Source organism: Melozone crissalis, unplaced genomic scaffold (assembly GCF_028551555.1).
Source record: "Melozone crissalis strain CALT ecotype California unplaced genomic scaffold, PUWL_Pcris_2 ptg000005l_1, whole genome shotgun sequence".
In the NCBI taxonomy this organism is placed as follows: Eukaryota; Metazoa; Chordata; class Aves; order Passeriformes; family Passerellidae; genus Melozone; species Melozone crissalis.
In genome coordinates, this window is record NW_026535783.1 from 42,125,645 (window position 1) to 42,147,133 (window position 21,489).

At 38.4% G+C, this 21,489-nt stretch overlaps 1 protein-coding gene across 3 annotated transcripts in view; it reads left to right on the forward strand.

The window, feature by feature from the left end:
- PSIP1 (PC4 and SRSF1 interacting protein 1) overlaps nt 1–21,489 on the forward strand; it is a 32,955-nt gene continuing 11,466 nt past the window's right edge. The window contains exons 1-12 of one of the 3 annotated variants that reach the window (XM_054282266.1): nt 1–72; nt 782–968; nt 1,936–2,012; nt 5,564–5,702; nt 10,280–10,396; nt 13,470–13,577; nt 14,403–14,465; nt 15,365–15,464; nt 17,120–17,195; nt 18,054–18,279; nt 18,884–19,002; nt 21,278–21,333. In XM_054282266.1, the coding sequence (XP_054138241.1) occupies nt 897–968; nt 1,936–2,012; nt 5,564–5,702; nt 10,280–10,396; nt 13,470–13,577; nt 14,403–14,465; nt 15,365–15,464; nt 17,120–17,195; nt 18,054–18,279; nt 18,884–19,002; nt 21,278–21,333 (1,153 nt within the window). In that variant the 5' untranslated portion in view covers nt 1–72; nt 782–896. Of the gene's footprint in view, nt 73–231; nt 310–781; nt 969–1,935; nt 2,013–5,563; nt 5,703–10,279; nt 10,397–13,469; nt 13,578–14,402; nt 14,466–15,364; nt 15,465–17,119; nt 17,196–18,053; nt 18,280–18,883; nt 19,003–21,277; nt 21,334–21,489 lie in introns of those variants that run through there. The other 2 variants (XM_054282257.1, XM_054282275.1) reach the window with 2 other exon arrangements.

The following is a 21,489-nucleotide window of genomic DNA, read 5'->3' on the forward strand; positions in this document are numbered from 1 at the left end:
AACCATTTTTCTTACTGCGGGGAGTGGGAGCGAACGAGACTTTTCTCATTCCTTTCTCCAACCCTGCCTCGGGTCTGACGGTCTCTTTCCTCTCGTGGCTTCCCGCATTTCTCCAGGGGTGGAGGCTGGAGCCAAGGCGTCTGTCTTAGGGCGGGGCGCTGGCCGAGTCCTGGCCGGCCATCCTGAGCTACCCCGCCTCCCCTGTGCAGCTTGCCGGGTGGTACCGGCCCGCTGGCGGGAGGAGGCGGCGCGGCTGTGTTTTCCCGCGGCGGGCGGCGGGCCGGACGCCAGTGCGGTTGGTAGCGGCGAGTGCGTTACGGCCGGTGAAGCTGCGGGCGGGCGGGCTGGGGAGAGAGGGAGAGGGAGGGCGCGAGGGAGAGAGGAAGAGAAAGATGGGTCAGGGGGAAGAGGGAGAGAGCGAGAAAAAGGGATGGATGGAGAAGGGCGGGCGGAGTTTCTTTTCCGCGCGCCCCCTCCCTCCGCCCCCCCTGCCCCCCTGCAGCGCTCTCGCGCCATCGTGCCTGCGTGCGTGAGGGGGCGAGCGGCCGGTCGGGCAGGGGGGAGAGCGGGACAGGGCGGCGGGCGGCTCTCCCGGCCGGGGCGGCCTGGCCCTGCCCGCGGGCGGGCCCTGACGCTGCGGAGTGCTCGGGGGGTCTCTTCGCAGGGGTGAAGGGCGGGCACGGCGCAGCGCTCCTCAACCGGGGGCCGCCCCCCCTTCTGACGTGCCTTCTTGTGTTGCCCTTCTCTGCTCTCTCCCACCCCGGTGTGTTTATCCCGGCAGCGAGTGGCACCTCGTGTGGCTGGCGGTGCCTCGGTGGTTGCTGGAGGCGCAGAGCCTTTCCTTCTCTGAGCCCGGCTCGCCTGGCGGCAACAGGGCGTCACGTCGGTGAGAAAACATGAGCCGAGATTTCAAACCCGGAGACCTGATCTTCGCCAAGATGAAAGGTTACCCCCATTGGCCGGCCAGGGTAAGGCTCGCCCTCCTCCCCCTGCCTCGCCTCCTTCTCTACGGGGTGCGCTCACACACCTGTGCTGAGCAGCGCCTTCAGCTTCGCCTCCTGGGAGGGAGGACACGGCTGGGCTCTCGGAATACGAGCGGCTTTGCAGTCACATTGCAGATCCGCACCGTGAAAAGTAGCCCTCTCAATTAGTCATTAGTTGTCCTAATTTGTGTAACGCGGCTTTACGGAATGAAGACTGCTGTATGGTAGGTAGCCTGACACTGGAGCATATGCAGGCCCCTTGAGCTGTTCAATAACAGTGTCTCCAAATAACTGCTCTTGGCAAAAAAACCCCATGAATCTATGGCAAGATTACTCCTGGGTGGGCTGTGTCTACTGCGCCTGTTTCTGTTAAATAGGCTAAGTGTAAGTGGTAACTTGTCCAGTCCTTTTTTGTGTTCTCTGTGCTCCAGCAGAAAAGTCATGCAAAGTTCTGGGACATGCTGTAGTTCTGGGACCACTGTTGGATGTGGGAATGGAGGTAAAAAGATATTTATGCTGACTTGTAAATTGGGGTTCTTTTAAAGTTTATTACCCTTTTGGTAGTACTTCACATTTGGACTTCTATAAGTTATCAGGTCAGCATAAGGGTAGGAAGTCTTCCTGTTGCTTTTTCTTAAGGATGGGCAGTATGTGGATGAAATTGAATTGTGCCTTTTACCTGTAACACGTTGTAATTTCTCCTTTTAAGAGAAGTGGTCATGTGAAAAGTATCTCCGTAAACTGAATGTAATGTAATTTTCTATTGTTGCTTGTACTGGTTTTGATTCTGCTTTATTTTTTTACATACTGTTAAAAAGAGATCTAATTTCCTGATTTACTTTTCTGTAGCTTTTTTTATTCCCATTTTAATGCTTAATTTTTTACATATTTCCCCCTAAACTGTTCTTGTCTCTTACTTGATTTGAACTATAATAGGCTGTGTTTTTCCTAGGTGGATGAAGTTCCTGATGGAGCAGTAAAACCGCCTATGAATAAAATGCCTATTTTCTTTTTTGGCACCCATGAGACGTAAGTACTTTATATTTCAGGGTTATATTTTTTCATTTTAAAATGCTGTGACAAAAACTTATCTTCTCTCAATGTAGTGTATTTCAAGCTATTGTATTTATTAGCACATCTTCCTAAATTGATGTGTTTTGTCAACACGTGATTCTGTAAATTTTACTTAAACTCTTCAAGTGAATGGTAGACCATAACCATGTATGCTTTGCTCATCAGAGGAAAAAAATTGTACCCACAGTGATGTGGATGATTGGTTTTTCTTTTTATCTGTAATGAGTTTAATTATAGTCCAGTACTATATTCTCAAAGAAAGTGCAATAGACAAAATTTGAGAGATGGACAGATAATCATGTACTGGAGTTGTTTTTAGTATTTGTTTTTTTTTCCTGATGAGGTTTTGGGTTGTGGATGATCTTATGTTTATGAGATCTGGAGACAGAGATGAGGAAGTACAGTTAGCTTCATACCTATCAACCTGCAAAATACAGATCTTTGGGTACTTTGAGCAGTGTTTTGTGGTGATACAGTATTTGCTTTGAGAGACTGTATGTCTTCCACTGCTGAATTTAATAGAAAATATCCTGGGGTTTATGTAGTTATCTGGTTTTGAAAATTACTCTGTTGCTTTTTAGCATGACTGGTTGGGTTACTGTAGATTTAAGACACCGTCAGATTCAGTGCTCTATTTTTTGTTTGAATTGCCAAAAGAAACCAAAGCAGTTTAAACCTGTATTAGTGTGCTTTTAATTCTTCTGTTTTTTCTTTAAAAAATGGCAGATTTAAGTTGAGTGCAAAAGTTGTCCATTTCTCTCATTTCGTGGAAGGATCTTACTTTTTTTCATCTTATTAAACCTATTGAAATTGCTTAAATATGGTACTTTGTATCCATCTTTAGCAAGTAAGTATCTGGCTAAGATGATACATTGTCCTGTTGAGTTAAAGAGTAAGCATCCCCTGCTGCTGGCATTACTTGGTATTACTTTTCTTAAAAAGCCATTTCTGTGATGAAAAAGATACCTATATGCTTGGATCATGTGGTTTTTTGTTGGTTTTTTTTAGCTAATCTCATCTTTCAATGATAAATTTTTTTTGATTGGAGTTTTTCTCTGTGTGTAATTTTGTGGGTTAAGAAGAGTTCCTGGAATTCGATTCAAGGTTGCAAGGTTTGTCTTCTCCGTTGTTTTAATTATCATTTAGGATGTGTTAGGTTTTCTTTTTTTTTTCTTAAATTTTTCACACAACAAAACTTTTTCTTTGGCAACTGCAACACAATACTGCTTTGGTTCTATTGTTGGTGTTGTTGCCCACCCTTTACCCCTGCAAAGAGACCCCCTGGGCACTTCCTGTGTCATTCTGGATTGCAGTGGGGTTTTGGGCAGTTCCAAATAAGTTTGGGAATGCAGGCTGAATGTAAGGAAGACAGAAATAACTCCTCATTTAAAGGCTTAAAAACACCTCAGCAAGTTTTGAGAAGTTTTTTGTCCAACTTCAGATTTAGCATCGGGCTTTTAAGAGGTGTTTGGGTTTGAAAGATTTGGTAATTGGGGGCTTAATGTGTGAGTAATTTGAAATGGCTGTTCCTCACTCTGGTATAGTTACTAAATAAAGTTTTGCTGTGATCTAGTTTTTGTTAGGCTCTAGGTTCCGAGTTACTACGTTTCAGAAATCCGTGGAATACCAGAGAAATGTTTTGCCTCTGTTTCACACACATTGCAGTGTATGGTGTTCCATGACCCAGCTGTCTCCTGGTGTTTGTTAAGCATGTTACTTATCTTAAGATCTGTAGAGTGATGATAGGTGAAACTTTTCAAGTTCTTAGTCTTGCTTACTCCTTACAGCAGATACCTATAAATTACAATAGGAAGGAACTGATTGGGTGACAAAGGAGACTGATGTTCCATGGCCTGTCATTTTGTTTAGGTTTTTAGCTATAAGTAGTGACTTCAGTGATCCATCAGGAATTATGTAGAGTTAACAATTTCTTATACTTTTTTCTTGGGAATTAAAGTAAATTTGGTAAACTTGTTGAGTGCTGTGCTTCTCACAGTTAAGATTTACACATTGTGCAAAGTTAGATACTCTATCTTCAGCATTTTAGTAGCCTGTGTGTGTATAGTCTATCATACTGTAAGTAGTGGCAACTCTGAAAACTCACATAATCACTTTATCATGCTAAAAACTCCTGTGTAAAGGATGACAGGATTTCAGGCTGCATGGTTGGTTACAGCCGGAAAAAGGAACCATAGGGGAAAAGGAAAGCAAGACTGGTTTGGGAATAATTCTTATTTGACTTCTAGAAATATTATTAATTGAGTTTATGAAATTACTGTGAGTAAGTCTTAACCTGTACTTTGCATTTTTTTGTTTTCTCTTAAGTTTTGTAAAAGGCCCAACTGAATGTGTTTCTATCTAGGGAGAGTAATAAAATGAATACTATTTAAATAAACACTTTATTTGGATATGTTATGGCAATAGATCATATCAGTACAAATTTTGTTTGGTCACAGACAAACAGGTCACACTGAACTCTAGTTTCTGGACTGTCTGTGTTAGGGTAATCTCTTTTCATTCAATTTTTCTTGTCCCTTTTTCTTCATTGGTACATGAGGACTAAAGTGCAGCAGCCTAGTTAGCTTCATTACCTTTTCACAGTAGCTGTTATCAGGTGTTTTTCAGTGCCTGACAATATGGGCAGAGGCTTAGAGACTGGAAAAATGCTTACTTTTAGAGAATAGGGAACAAGGGAGGCAATGTTTTTCCTATTTTTGTCTCTCCCAGTTGCTCTATCTGCCTACCCGTCTTTTTGGTCTGGGTAAATAAGCTTGGCAGGTGCACATTTCCCACACTGGCTGAACCCTCTCTAACTGTAACTTGCCAAGAGGTGGGTGATTTGCAGTCTAAGCTGAATGGCTTACTTAATACTTTGTGCATATAGATGAGTCTTTACAACTGGAGTAGAAAATGCTTAAGCTTTCAATGAGATTCTATGTTTTTTCTCTTTTCTCTCCTCCTTTTATTGCGGTGTAAGTCTGAGGTAGTTGGTTTTTTTTTAAGGATAATGAAGGAAGTAGTGGCATGGAGCTTAGAAGTATCTGTTTTAATTTACCATGAGCTGTTACTTCAGAAAGCAAGTATGTGCAACTTTCAAGTAGTTGGATGTAATATAATTACAGTAACACAATGTCTAGGCATGGATTGAAACAGAGAATGTACTACCAAAGAGTACATTTTTCTGTTAGCAGCAGGTAGATTGGTACCTGCTGAAATCCTAACTACAAAAGACCATGAAGGCAGATGAAATAGTCTTTGATTCTCTTCAGCATAAACTATAATACTGGTTCTCAGTACTCCCTTCCCTCAGTAAGGAGGGAAGTCTCTATTTGTGGTGGTAGTTATGGAGACCTTGGGGTGTTGCAGGACAAAGTTTAGAAAACTAAGGACTCTAGTAGAATAGCTGTTATAGTACTAATGACTTTAATGTTTAATAACACTTGGTGCTTACTTCTTTGAAAAAACTAATGAGTTAAAATGTAAATTTTGTTTTTTCTTTCCTTAAGGGCATTTTTGGGGCCAAAGGACATATTCCCTTATTCAGAAAATAAAGATAAATATGGCAAACCAAACAAAAGAAAGGGTTTTAATGAAGGGTTGTGGGAAATTGATAATAATCCCAAAGTGAAATTCTCTCATCAGCAGGTAAGCTATGCAGACTCTACAAATCTTTGTTGCTTTGGGTGGGGGAGGAGGGGAAATGTACTAAGTGTTTTCCTGACACAGAGTAATGACTTACTGCTGCTGTTTAACTGCAGGTTAGACAAAATTTAAAATAAATACTGTTTGTGTTTGGTGTCTTTTATTGATAGGATAAGAAGAGATGGGGGTTGTTTAACTGGAGATACATACATACTTACAATTATATTTATATTCCTGAAATTCCTTTGTAATTGTGTGACTGCTTGAAAAGTGGTGGGTTTTTTGGGGTCTCAGTCACTCTGCTGTGTATGTTCTAAAACCAATTGCCTACGTCCACAAGTATCCTTGTAAGATCACAGTACATGCTCTCCCAGTGTGTGGTATTTTCATTCTAGCAGTTGGAGGCAATGTGATGTTTGCCTTTTAGCCCCTGTCACGTGACTTAATTCAATTTTTGTTCATCAGTAGTTCCTTGTTTCTTGCCCATTTGTAAAAGTTCCAAGCTTAAACCAGAGCTATACAATGCTACCCATAAAAGGACCCAGATTTATTATGAAGACAAATTCTTATGCTCATTTTTCTTCGCTTGCTCTGGGCATTCTGTAAGCTTTTAGTTTTTTTGCTATGTACACTGAATGTATTCTGACCTTGGCTCCATTGAGTCTTCTAGGCAATGCTGCAATAATAATAAAAAGAAATGCTATCTTCTGTTTCTATTTGCTGTTTTTTCACAACATGCCAGGTTGTCATTGCAGCACCAATTAATTGCAGCTTCATACGATACCCATGTTACTGTGTTTCTAGTTTGAAGGAGAACATGGATAAGGCAAATGCAAATTTGCTTCTGAATTTGTCATTCAACTGCAAAAAAAGTTTACTTTTCATAGTCTTCTCCTTGTACTCTCTGCTAGGCATTATTAAAAGCAAGTTTTACTTGAAGTGATTCAAACCCTTTAGCCAGCTTTTGGTTTATTTGTGTGTTGTCCTTGTTGGTGCTAATAAAGTACATCTGCAAAAGGCTTTATTTAACAGCTAAGGTTTTTTTGAGGAGTAGGACTTCTGGTTATTTTAAATAATGGAAAGATTGGATGTTTAAGTATGCAATGTCCTGATTTCCCTTGGGATAGAGTTAGTTTTCTTAGTTGCTGGTGCAGTGCTATGTTTTGCATTTGGTATGAGAATGCTGTTGATAACAGTGTTTTAATTTTCACTAAGTAGTGTTTTCCTTGTTTAAGAGTAAACACTTTTTAGCAACAACTAAAACATCTGTGAGTTTTGAACATAATTCTCGTACTTAATCCAAAACACAGCACTGTACCAGCTATGAAGAAGAGAATTACCTCTATCTCAGCTGAATCTGGGTCTAGTGGGGAGTTTGTGGGGAAGCTGGAATTTGTTTTAAGGGTGGCAGAGTGCCTGAAATCAGCTTCTGAGGTTCTACCATCTTTGCCAAAAAAGGGTATGGAATAGGCAACAAAGCATTCAATTTGGTGTAGTTTAGTCAGTTGACAAACACTTTTTGTTACTTCTTCTGGTAACAAGAAAGAAGGACAAAAAATGGAGTAGAAGAAACATGCTTCCCTCCGGCCACGTCTACTATAGCTTTGTTGGATCCCAGTATCCTCTCTGGACATTTCAGTGTGCTCCCTGGTAAGACAGTGGTGGTATAGGAGGCAGTCAGGTGTGAAGTGGTTACTTTGTTTTTGGTGTTCCTTGTTTCTTACTCAGCAGGTGCAGTGTGGGCTCCTCCATGGCCTTCAGCCCTACCCCAATGTGAACCTTCTGTCTCCTCTCTACCACTGCTTGGCATTAAGAGAGCTTCCATGTCTCACCATCCAGGAGCTGCTATGACACCCCCTGAGCTGGGGCTGACACCCTTTGCAGCAGACAGCTCCAGTGATCCCACTGGGTGCCCTGCTGGCTCCCTGCACTCACCACACTCACACAGGCAGACAACATTTCCTTTCTGGCTGCACCCCGAGTCTCAGACATCTGGGTCCATAAAATAATTTAATCATTATGTAACTCCAGAATAACAGCTTGAGCTGGGTGTTGCCTGGGAGGGATCCTGGACAAAGGAAGCCCTGGACATTTGTACCCTCACAGGCTAAGCTTGGAAACTATTGGGTCTTTTAGTTGAATCCTTAGTTCCTGATGTCTCTGACTTTCCACTCACCTGGCTGGCTACTGTGCCCTTTGTATGCAAAGTTCAAGATCTCTTGTCTCCAGATCCTGCCGTTCACAGCTCAGTCTGCAATGACAGAACTACTTTCACTAAATGTAGTCCTTAACTTCTCTTTGGCTTAGGCAATGGCTTATGTGTCTCTTCTTTCATTGTCCCTCCTTGACTGGCATCTCTTTTGCCTCGGAACTCCATGTGCCCTGTGCAGGCATCTTGTTCTGTGCATGACCATCCTTCTATCCCTCTCCCCTTTCTCCCATTGCTGTTTGGGTGAAAGTACCGTCTGCTCCCAGGTGAGATGGGATGTTGAAGTGGGGCAGTTCATCCTTTGCCAGCCAATTGTGATCAACTCCAGGCAGTGATGGACTTGGTTCCGCCCATGTCACTGGCACCTGCCCACAAGCATGAAGGATGTGCATAGTCAGTGAGGGATCTTGAAAGGGAAGGCAAGCAGTTGCTTATAAAAACTGAGAGTAAAGTAATGTAGATGCTGATGAGTAAATACTGTTTTCCCAACAATATCTTTAGCATGCCATAATACATTATTCCACTTAATATATTGCACTATTCAGTGCATAGATGAACGGACACATTTCGTTAGCTGTGGTCTTGGTTGTGACTGTATCTTGGGATATTCCTTGATCTCTATGTTTTATCCACATACAACTCTTTGATTTTAAAGATTCTTAGAGCAAAGTTACACACTTAAAAATAGCAGGGAGGACAGCTCAGGAGCCAGAGCTTAAAAATTTAGGATGAGTAGGAAATTTTGTGTTCAGGCATGTAGCAGGTATGGTCAGAGGGAAGTGGGTGATCACATGAAGGCTTAGGCAAAGTTGAACTTTTAATCTGAATACAAGATGATATTAAAGGAGCAGATTTGTCAGCTCTTAGTGTCTCTATACTAAGGCATTCACTTGAAATTTTTATTCTTTTTTTTGTCTTTTTGCTGGGCATATGGTCCAGTGTGGTTGTGTGCCCTAAGCTGTCCACCCCCGTAACATGGAAGTGGGGAAATTCAAATAAACTGAGAGCGAGATTAAGTGACCAAAGAGGTCAAATGATGGTGATCAAAACAGTAATTCAGTTTTATTCACTGTCAAAGAAGTGAGCAAGGAAGAAAATAGAAAAGTAGAGGAAAGTGAAGAATTGCAAAAAGTGAGAAAGGTAGTCTCCACCAGGAATCTGTGCATCCTGTGAAGATCCTTCTTTCCTCTGGTGGGCAGAGCTCTGTTGGGACATGCTGCCCACTCATTTCTGTCTTGGGTGGATGCTGCTTTGTGGCACTGGCTCAGCAGTTTCACTGCAGTGGGGGAGCCATGACAATGGCACATAGTCCTGGAGTGACTTTATGATTTGTATCCCCATTCATCTGTTTAGCCCAGAAATAAGTTTAGCACCTTTAAGACTGCTTCTTAGAGCGAAGTGGCAGGAAGTTTGCCTTAAGCCAGGACACATGTGCACCGAGGTGCATCACATTCCTGGGATACACCTCATCCCTGGCAGTGGCACTGCCATGGATTCTCAAGGGCCATTGCTGCACCACATCTTCAGCTGCAGGGTGCTCTGGCACCTGGGTGTCGTGGTTGGACCCAAGCAGTGGCAAAAGCGATTGTTTGCTAGCAGTTGTCCACTGCATTTTTTATCTTAGTAAGGCCTTCTGAGAACTGTATTTTCTGCTTCATTGCCAGAACTGGAATGTTCTAAGAGCAGTGTTGATACTTTGCAGATGTTGCTTGTAACTGCTAGTAAGGGAGTTGGAGGGCAGAAAGGAGATTGTAGATTTAGCTGAAACCCAAACCCACTTCCCCAGTGGAGGGATAAAAAAAGTCAGGGGAGCTCTGCCAGCTTTATTTGAAGTAGCTAGTATGTAAGAAGGAGAAAGACATGTACAATGTAATGGAAGAAAAAAGTGTAATTCAGGCATTATCTCCTCTGTAACTATAGTTTTAAGTGTTAATTCATTAATTATCTTACTGTAATCCTTTTTCTGCTTACATTTTCAGGAACAAGTAGTCGAGCCACTAAGGATTTATAGCATTTTTAAAAATGCACTTCTTTATAGTAGCATCAAAAGTTTTATTTGATTAAAACAATTTTTTTTATTTTTTATCTCTTAAGATATGTTATATTATGCATAAGAAAATACACTGCAGTATAGTAATGTGAAAATGAGTTGTTACAGCATTAGAGTTTAAAAATTTATTAAATAAATTGCAGATTAAATTGAAAACAGTGGAAATTAATGAAATATGGTGTATTTAATATTCTTGTCCATCTAGTAAGGGGCTCCTTGATGTGGTGCTTTCTTAAGTAGTGTGTAGGAGAATACATCTCAGGTGAGGAGGGGATTTAGATCTCATTTCTGAGGTGGTTTTTTTTTTTTTTTTAATTGAAGCCCCATCCAGCCATTAACACTCCTATCAGTGAAACTGTTGAAGAAAGCAGTCAGGAGCCTGCTGAGGGAAGTGAAGAAAAAGCAGGAGCCAAAAGAAAAAAGTGTTCTGCCCTAAAAGTAAGTGATTGAATTTTTGCTTTGTTCTGCCTGAAATATTTTCAAGTCAAAACTGTATTGCCAAGTCTTTCCTTAAATACTTTAAACTAACAGCTGTTTAATGTTGTAACTTGCCTGTATTTGCTTCTCTTCAGATATATTTACAGTAATACTTTTGTCCTTCTCTTTTCCTTTTAGTGCTCTATATGTTTTTTCAAAGTTAATTTCTTTACCAGCCTGTATTTCCACATCATAATACATACTAAACTCATACAGTACTTCCTAGGCAGGAGAAGTTGGAAAACTATAATTATGATCAAGAATTGGGTTTCCTTTTCTCCTTCTGTTTTTAAAGACTTTTTCATATTATAGACAGGTATGACTCACTTTCAGTTGTGATAATTTATATTGAAAACTAGAATTGAGCATTAGATTCTGTCATGGGTGAAAGGGTACTTAAGTGTGTTTGCCAGAAAAGGTTTATAAGAATCAGCTTTAATTAGATCATACCCTTAATGAACTACTTAGGATATAGAGAATCTCATAGCTGTATCAATTCAGCTCTTATGCCAGGAATAAGTATGCAGTAGTTTACACAGAGTTTAGCTTCTTTGCTATGTTAAGGTGTGCATACCTTAGTAACCTCCCAAAATGAAATTCATTTCAGTCTGAAACATCTTTGTTTCAATTTGCTGGGACAGTACATAATTTATACTGTAAGAGGTAAAGCTTCCTAGCTTTCTGTACATTAAATGATTTGGTAGTATACTGCTTTGAATTTTTCTCTATTCTTGAATGTTTTGTTCATATGGGGATATTTCTCATGTGGCATGGGAGAGATACTGTGTGTTGTCAACTCTTCTCTGTGGTTTTAAGAATAGAATTCTAAAAGGACAAAAATTGTCATGCAGGTGGGATTGACATTTATGGTATCTCATTTATTTGTAACTCATTTCTGGAAATTACTACTCAACATGGTGAGCAGCGCCCTTAAATTAAATGTCAGACTACTTTGGATAGACTTGCCTTTATTCTTGATCTTTGTTTCCATTTGGATTATTTGCCAAGGTTTAATGTAGTTTTTCTGTAGGTGTTGCTGGCTGTCCTTCAGTAGTGATTCACAATTGCAGCTGCAGAATTTGCAGTCAGATACTTAGCAAATAGGATTAGTGTCCACTAGCTGTAATAACTTTGTTATTCAAGAGTAAAAAAATTCTTTGATTGGAGGAAAAAAAAATAGTCTTCTGGTAGTATAGTGATAGATTATGTTGAGAATGGTTTTGGTGAGTTGGAGCCTGCAGAATTATTGATGGATTATTTCTCCTAACTTCTTACTGCCTAGAGTTCCTTATTTCAGTTTTTGCAAGTGTGGAATGTGAGGATGATTTGGGTTCTATTTGCTATACCTTAGCAGTGCTTTGAAACACATAATTTCCTGACTATGTTAGCAAACCAGTGCTGCTCTTGCCTATTCATGCTGCCTGTAAAAGCATTTGTTCTTAGCATTTGCTACTGTGAGGGGAAACATTTAAACTGGGCTGATTGATTAATCAGTTTGCTTCACTCTGAATTTATGCCTCAAGCAGCATGTGCTAGTGGGGATGCCAGTGACTTAAGCTTCATGGTTCTCATCAAAAGTACTTCTAGGCTTTTCAATGTTGGCACAGTGTAAGAGAAACAGGAAGTCATAGAGCCATTTAAACATAAAGGTGGAATGGAAGATCCTGACTGGATCCTTTTGTATAGTTTTGCCTAATTAATCATCTTAAGGCAAAATACAGAGCGAATTTCTTTTTTTTATACACTATGTGTGGTAATGTAGCTATAACATTCCATTAGTCAGCCCTTGTACTACGGCTTCCTTTGGTTTTAGTGAGCCAATTGTTTTTCTGTCTTAAAACTGTACTTTGTAAAAAGACTCAGTGATGTTACATGTCGTCGTGTAATTAGAAATACTGTGTAGTAGTTGCTTTGTTTAGTGTTGAAATTTTAAAAGCTATCTCCTTAAAAATGTAATTTTAAAAAAGATTCTTGAAAGTGGGAGAAGCCAATATTATTCAGATTGAGAGAATTGATAATCTGAAAGACATGCAGATATATAGGCTGCAAGGAAATGTTAATTATTTTCAAGCAAATAATTATAAATGCTTGATTTTTCAAGTTCTAACTGCTTTCCCAAAACCAAAAGTAGAATTTTAAAGGTTTAAAAAACAAAACAAGAAAAAGTGCATAAATTACAATCTCACAGATTATAAAACAATTTACTTGTGGTTTGTTTACAATTTGGCCTGGTTGCAACTAGGATAGGGTTTGTTTTCTTCTTAGTAGCTGGTGCAGTGCTGTGTTTAGGATTTAGTATGAGAGAAGTGTTGATAACACACCGATGTTTCAGCTTGTGCCAAGTAGTGTTTACTCTAAACCAAGGTCTTTTCAGTTTCCCATGCTCTGTCAGTGAGCAGGTGCACAAGAACCTGTGAGGAAGCACGGCTACAACAGATGTCCTTGACTGGCTGAAGGGTTATCCCACAGAAATCAGAGAATGGCTCAGACTGGAAGGAACCTAGTCTAGCTCACCTTTCTGCTCAAGCAGTCATCCCAGAGGACATTGGACTTTCAAGAACAATCTGGATTGTGTCCAGATTGTTCTTGAATATCTCCTGGGAGGAAGTCTCTACAACCTCTCTGAGCAATCTTTTGCTTGGTCATTGCACAGTAAAGAAGTTCTTCCTCATGTTGAGGTGGAACTTTGATGAACCCATTTGTGCCCATTGCCTTTTATGCTGTTGCTTGGCACTGCCAAGCAGAGCTTGGATCCATCCTCTTGGCACCCTCTCTCCAGACACTTCTACGCATTGATAAGGTCCCCCCTCAGTCATCTCTTTTTGAGGCTGAACGCGCCCAGCTCCCTTGACTCTTCCTCATAAGAGGAAGTAGTCCAGTACGATTAGACCTTTAATGGGCACCTAAGAATTGAGTGTACTTATGGATTTAAACTACATTAGGGAAAAGCAACCTGATGGCAATTAGCATGTTCTCTTTTCACTATAAAATACTTTCTAATGCGTTTTTTATCCCCTGTTGACTTGCTTTGCAGTTATCCCCTAAAGGGGATAATAACTTGCCTACAGAAGCTGAAGCAGAAGAAAAGGAGATGGATACTTCAAAGGAAGATGATATACCTTCTGACAAAACCAATAAAGAAGTACGTGAGAGCTTTTTTCTGTGTCACGGAGAACATCCTAATATTATGTTTATTGCTGTAGATCTGTTATTGAGTATTAAGACACTACAATTATTACTACTGTGGCAGTTCCAGGAGATGTTTAATTATGTTAAACTTACTGTGTGTTCAGACACATTTATACCTCTCACTGAAGATCCCAGAAATTGAAGTTTTCATTGGAGAGGAATCTTCTAGTCTGATTTGTCTTTCAGTTCAGTTAAAACAGTTGGAAGACTGTGTATTTTATCACTTACCACTTACACTTACTATATTGCAAATTAACCTCTTTTAAAGACTAGCTGAAGAGTCCAAACAGACTAAAACATCACTACGTAGCATCTTGATTTAGAACAGAATATTATTTAGTATTTAAGTTATTTTTTTATCTCTCAGGAATAAGTTGTAGGTGTCAGATAATCACAGACTCATAGAATGGTTTGGGCTGGAACAGACCTTAAAAATTACCTAGTTCCATCCACCTTCTCATTGACAGGAATATGTTTTTCTAGACCAGGTTGCTCAAAGCCCCATCCAGCTGTGCCTTGAACACTGCCAGGGATGGGGCAGACACAGCTTCTGCAGGCAACTTGTTCCAGTGCCTCACCACCCTCACAGTAAAGAATTTCTTCCTAATGTCCAATAATTTTATATTTTAATAATTTAAAAGCATGCAGTCTCTTCATGTACATTACAAGATTCTTGTCTAAATTGTGTGCCAGAGGCTTCAGTTGTGTAAAAAAGTAGAATAAATGAAATATATCTTAGTTTTATTAAGATTCTTAGGCACATTTTTAATCTTCACAGGATGTGGTGAAAACAAATGATGCTTCTATTCCTAAAGCTGCTAGAAGAGGAAGAAAAAGAAAGGTAACAATATGTTTAATTACTTCACATTACTGGAATTTTTTTGTGTGATAATACTGGATGCTATTTCCTTTAATGACAGATTATGCATAAATTTAAGTGTTTGACACTCTGCTCCCCCTTTTCAAGTGTCTGAAAGATTTGCAGGAATGAAAGTTTTCCCAGAGCGTTTTACAAATATTTCTTATTTTTTAACTTAATGTGGAATATGGAGTCCCTGTCTTTCCCAAACAACTCATTACAAATAAGGAAAGATAATACATAAACGATTGCTAAACTGCTAATAAAATAGCCTGCATTGAAGCTCTGAAAAATTTCTTTTAACATCTTCATCACATTGAACTAACACCTGAAATACAAATACCTTTTTCACAAATTGTGATTTTTGTGGTCTCTACAACCTGGGAGAATAGAGTGACTTTGAAAAAGGCAGTTCCAGCTGCTTGCTCAGCATACACTAGCCTTTATGTTCTTGTGGTCACACACCCAGCCAGATCTGGGCACTGACCCAACTAAAAACTAGAATTAAGTAGGGCAAATCTTAGTTTTGTGTTTGAAACCTTTCCTTCCAAAGTTACAGCTGACAGCAGGGATGGGGGATGAGCATGAAGTACCTGTGACCTTGGTATGTTTGTCACAGAAAAGTAGCATGCTGTATCTATACTCCAATTGTCCTTTATCCTGGACGCTAAGCTCTTGACTATTTTCTCCATTTGGGATTGGAGAGGGCAAAATCAGTAATACCTAAGTATAACCGGTCATTAAGTTCAGATATTTTTTTGTGTATACAAGCAATCACATAATAACATATTTCCAGAAGTTTAAAGGTTTTTGTTTAAGAAACGAATTGAGATATTGGTGCCATGTGTTTTTTCACCGGTGAAATTCATTCTTTAAATTAGTCTGAAAAACAAGCTGAAGCCGAGGAAGCGGCAACAGGGACGGCAACAACTACTGGGCCAGTGTCTCCAAAAGTAAGCCCCAAAAGAGGAAGACCAGCAGGTAACTTTGGAAGAATGATTGAATTTTTTTCACCACAGAAGTATTTTAGTAGAACTAGGCAGTACTTCCTCTGAAGTACTACAGAGTATTTTTGAATGCTTAAGGCAGATTTTACTAATAGATTGTAGTGAGAGAACATCTCATATTGATGAGTTCAGGACAGGAATGGATTTAAATTGATAGTGTTAATATTTAATCTTCTAAATTAAAGACTAGTTTATAAGTATTACCTTTTAGAATAGGTCAGTCTTCTTTGCAGAATACTATTTAAGTGTAGATATATGATAGGAGCTCTCTGGCAGGTTAGCTGCATAAAAGTTTGTATTCATTAAAGGTCTATAAAATACTACAGTAGAGTTAGAAGATCCATAAAACACAAAGATGAGAACTGGGGGGACAAGGAGCCTGTAGGTGAAGTTCAGAGGACAAGAAAAATTAAATAAGAGCTGAAGAGACTTGTTCAACAAGATGTTTGTGTTGATTTATAGGCACATAAAAAGAAAACATAACTGATTTTTGGGAATATGTTGTTAGAATAATTTGTTTCTTTCAAATTAGCAACGATCTATTGTCAATTTAATGGTAAGCTTGCAGATATTCTTGATCGCTAATTACGGCTTTGGAAGACACTCCTTGCAGCAGTTAAGTACATTGTATGAGCACTTAGGGAAACAAATAATTTATAGTCCTCTATCTGCTGACAATATAAAAACAATGGAACCACAATTAAATAGACTTTAGGTACTTTTGCCATGGAAGCTGTGAGGAAATTAAGTATAAATTCATTCCTCTCTGCCATTTCATTACTTGCACTAAATATGCATTTTTAATATTTGTATTTTTTTCTTTACAACTTTTTGCTGGTTTTGATTTAAATACTGTCAGTAAGAGCAGGAAAGCATCTGTAAGATATGCTTTTGCCTCCTATATGAAAAGCCTTTTTGGAAAATATACTATGCAACTTTCTCTGTTGTTGATAGGATGCTTAAAAGTACTCTGTGCTAAGACCAACAGGAGTTTAAACACTGAATATTAGGTTTCCTGGTAACAACATAATCACTGTGGTACTGGACAAGCATTTGAGGTACATAAGTGCCAAGAGGGAAGGCTTACTCCTGACAATATGGTGAATCTGAGGAAGTGTAGAGATTTGATCTGCACTGTAGTGTGGTGGTAGAATTTCTTGACAGTGATTTGTTAGCCTGAAAAGTGATGGAAACCCAAGATATGGGTAAATCTAGTGGACAACAAACTATAAATGTAAACATAAGTGACTGCCTTTCATTCTCTAATGTCAGGTTTCTCATTATCTAATTTAATATCCATCTTAGTTATGCAACATGTGAAACAAATGTTTCACGTTTGCAACTACATAGATTGCAAAAAGCACAAGAATTAATAGCCAGAGCCTGTGGCTAGAAACCATCAAAGTTTTTTTAATTCACCAGTCAGCTAAAAAAACTGCCAACACTTTAACTTACAGAGAGATCTTGATTAAGTTTGGTACTCAATTAATTTGAATTCTGTACAGTAACAAAGGGGGTATATTTTGATTTAAGCATGGCTTATGTCTGTTGAGTAAGTATCTTGAGACATAGACAAGGAGCAGATGGTGGCTATGGACTAACCTGTTACTTCTGTTACTAACCTCCTAGCTTCTGAAGTAAAAGTTCCAAAACCAAGAGGGAGACCCAAGCTGGTGAAGCCATCATCTCTTTCAGAGGGTGACTTGTAAGTTTTTTCGTATTATAAAGCTTTTTCATTGTCAACTGTGCTGCTCCTTATGTTAAGACTTGTGAATTATTACTCCTTACAGGGTTTTTCCCTGTTAGTGTTCAGTATAAATCAGTATTTGTGTAGACACTTTTCTAATACAGAGTCATTCAAGGAAGGACGTTTCTGAAACACGAGAGAGAAGAATCTTAATCTTCCTAACTTGTCCAATCTGTACAAAATTCCTTATATTATTGTATACTGAATGAAGAGGAAAGGTGTTTATTTAAAAAAAAAGCAACATCATACAAAAATAAAATAGTGTTTTTCTTTTTGTAGATTTTTGTTTCAGAAATCTCTTCTGATGAAATTGCAACACTGTTAGTTATCAGAATTTTGGTTTTGCTGTCTACAGTTCTTATGTCAAGTTTAGTGCTTCTAGTAACTCAAGAAAAAGTTGAACATAGGTTTAGTTTTCTATAAATTGGCAGATACCTGGTTTTGGAATAGGAACAACTTAAATAAGTATACTTTATAAACCTAGTTTACAGCGTATGCACTTTGGGTCCTACAGACCCATCTGTGTGTGGGGAGTCCATGAAGAATTAGCTTCTTGGGTGAGGATCTATGCCCTTCTGTTCACGTTACCTTCATTAGGCCCTCCATACTGATATTTATTTGCTGGGGCCTCTTCCCCCCACAGGTAGTGGGTTTTAATTTTCAGAGAAAGAGTATTTTTGGAGAGTCGTTAAGTGAATTAACTTCATCATTTTACTATTCTGTGGTTAAAAAGACCCAGCTTTCTGAATTAGAATGTTGTTCTTTGAAGTCACTATAGGTAATAGATGTGATGCCTAAATACTATTTTTGTTTTAGTGTTAATGAAGAGGAGAAGACAAAGAAAAAAGGAACAGAAGAAAAACCCAAAAAGCAAGGAAAAAAAGATGAGGAAGGTCAGAAGGAAGAGGAGAAATCAAAGAAGGAATTTGATAAAAAAGAAGGAAAGAAAGAAGCTGAACCAAAAAGGAAAAATGTTGCAAAAGTGGGTTCTGCATCAGCTTCTGATTCTGAAGATGAAGGAGAAGAACAAGAAGGGGACAAGGTATAATTTTGCTTTCCTGATGAATTTATTTTAGAGGAAAGTAGTATCACTTGGAGATCTTTCTCCAAGTTAATGCTAAATCTTAATGACAGTAGGAGTCTGGCGTGGCTGGTGTACAGATATATAGAATAAAATTTTCAGAAGTATATTTTTCTCAAATAATTCTTTCAGGAATTCTTTGAGTATTTTCTAAGAAAAACATCTTTTCTAAGATGTATTTTTAACAAAAAATTTAAATGTCAAGAGGCTTATGGAGTTTTTTTTGATTTTATGTTCCCTGGAAGACAGATGTTGTTTTCCTTGGGTGCATCTGGAGAACATGTGGCTTGAAATCACATTTTTAAAAGGTACAAAACTGTTTCTAGCCAACAATTTGTAATGTCTTTATTTTTCTGGTGCTTAATACTGCCCTTAGCATTGCCCTCTGGTGCTTAGTTTTGAAAAGAAAAAAAGGAGAAAAAACTAATGAAATTATGTTTAACTTCAGGGAAAGCCAGTGTTTGTCAGGCTGCTCCATGGAGCACAGTTATTTCAAAGATACTTAGTTTCTACTGCTTACTGAAACAATAATAATGTTACATTTCTTTCCAATCCTAAAACACAGAAGAAAAAAGGGGGAAGAAGCTTTCCAGCAGCTCACAGAAGAAACACTGTAAGAAGCCAACATGAGAGAGAAGTAACAGAAAGAAAGCGTAAGCAAGAGGAACAGACAGAATCTGAATCGTGAGTCTGTTTTAACATGTGATGCCTACAAGTTGTAGGAATATTTTGAACCTAACAGGAGGTGAAACTTCTGAAAAAGTTCCAACCTGTTTTGCTCTATGTTCTACTTTTATCTCCCCCTGGCCTTTTTGGTTTTCTATCTTTACTTCTTTTTGAGGGGAAGGTGAAAAGCTCCTTGAACTAAAATGTGCCTTTGTGGGAAGAATGGAACATAGAAATTAAGTGATGTCAGTCTTTCAGTGATGTAGAATCTCTAGCAGAGGACAGGTATGTTCTCTTTAGAACTAACTTGAGAATATCCATGCGAAAGGGGTTCGTGTGAAAAACTGTTCAGGACAGCCATATATTTTGCTTTCAAATTTTAGAAAAAATTGTAGGACCTGGTAGGTCCTGTTAATTCATGGTTATAGATTTTTGATGAGGTATGGAATGTATAGGTTATCAGGAAAGCATTTCCTTCTCTGTCTGACAGTTGGAGCACAAGCTGTCAAGCAGAACAAGGAAAAGGTAATTACTGTAGTATTGCAAAGCCAGTTAAATGATACCAAGAACAAACTGCATTTAGAAGATTACTCAAATCAAACTTAAGAATAGAGAGAAGATCCCATCAGGAACTTGGACAGTAGGACAATAGGAAGAAATCTGACTCATTCACTATTCTGCAAATGGGTGAAGAATCTGCACCACAAGAGCTTGATGTTCTCATCCCCACCATTGGTGGGAGGGCAGAAGAAAGGCAAAGAACAAGGTAAAAATTTAGAGGGAAGGAATAAAATAAAGGTCCCCTTTACCTGTAACAAAAAACCCCTATCTTTTTCACATTCACTAATAAAAGTGTAGTTTGTTTGGGTATTTCTTTTCTCATGCTCCAGCCCTTTTTCCTCTTCTTCCTGGCAGTCTTCTGGAGACCTAACATAAATACTCTACCTACTTGTGGCAAACTTAAGCATTTCTAGTTTCAGAGATAATAAATTGCCTTAGTGTCTTTTAATATATCACTATTTAACACATGCTGATTTGATTTTGGGAATCAAACTGTCATATATTGATTTAGTAATAACAATCAAATTTTTGCTTTTAAATAGCTGTCATATTTTATGCATTGGAGGGTGGATAGTTTTGTTTCAGTGAGATAAAGGAGAAGTAGTGAATGAATAATGAATTTAATTACAGCTGATGACTAATGCCACAAAACTCAATATCGGTAAAACTAGTATAGGCTGATACATGTTTTGATTATTTTGCTCATCATTGTAGTTTCTATTTTCTGGTAGCTGCTTCATTAGTATTTATTTAGTTAAGGTGCTTTGTACATCATCCTGTACATATGCAAAGTTTATCTGTACTGTTGAGATTGTGCTGCTGAGTTGAAGCAGACAAGTTTTCTGTTCTTTATGAAATAAACATGGAAGACATGCAGGTCTACATGTTTTATGTATGCATATTAGTATGACAGGAAGAAAACTAGTCACAGGACATTTAGTTATGATATGCTGAAATATGAAAATGCTAAAAGTAGGCTTTTAAATCCCTCAGTCAGACAAAACTGAGGGATTGTTAAAAAGAAGTTCATGATCCTCTCTGCATAAAGAGCTCAAAAGCTTGCTTCAAAGATTTCTGCCTGTCTTCATCCTGTAGCTGAAATGGAGACTTTTTTTGTTGTTTTTCTTGAGTTTTAGCTTTATTTTCAGTGATACAACTGGGGGAAGATTAAGGAGGTTTCACTGTACTTGTAATAATTTTTTTTCTGTAATACTACTTCCTTCAAGAACTTTTAAATTATTACTGATACATTTATGACCAATTGTAAGATATATATACTATTACAATTCATTATTTGAGAAAATAGTCATATAGGAACTGATTATGGTTAATTGATCTCTCCATAAATTCCCTGTAGTAATGGTAAATAATTCTACTCCTTTTTAAAATGTTTTCTTTCTCCATAAATTAGTTCTATATAATGCCATTTCACCAGTTAATATGTTATGTTACTATGCTACAAAAACCAAAATACAGTTTGGAGATTACTTGTTTTTTAAAATCCTTTAATTTGCTTGTAGAAAAATGAGTACGGAGGACTTACCAGCAGTATCTCAGCTGATTAATTTTTGTTAGGTTGTTTGTCCTTCAAAACCAGGATTTGGTTATTTGTGATTTTTGCATGCTAATATTTTAGTAAAGATAATTCCTCGATATTGCATCTCATCCAAAAACTGGGGGGAAAAAAGCAGGCTTTACAACATTGTAAAAAACATTTCAACATTTTTGATAGGCAGAATAAAGAAGAAGGCAAGAAAGCAGAAGTTAAGAAGATTGAGAAGAAGAGAGGTTAGTTGAAAGAATCGAAACCAGTATTTTTGATCATTTTATATTTTGAATGGAATTTCTTCCATTCTTTCATAAGATAATGTACTGCTGAGGGTGGCATGTGTGGTCTCAGTCTGAGGTGTTTAATCCATGATTCTTCTTTCATGTTTGTGAAAC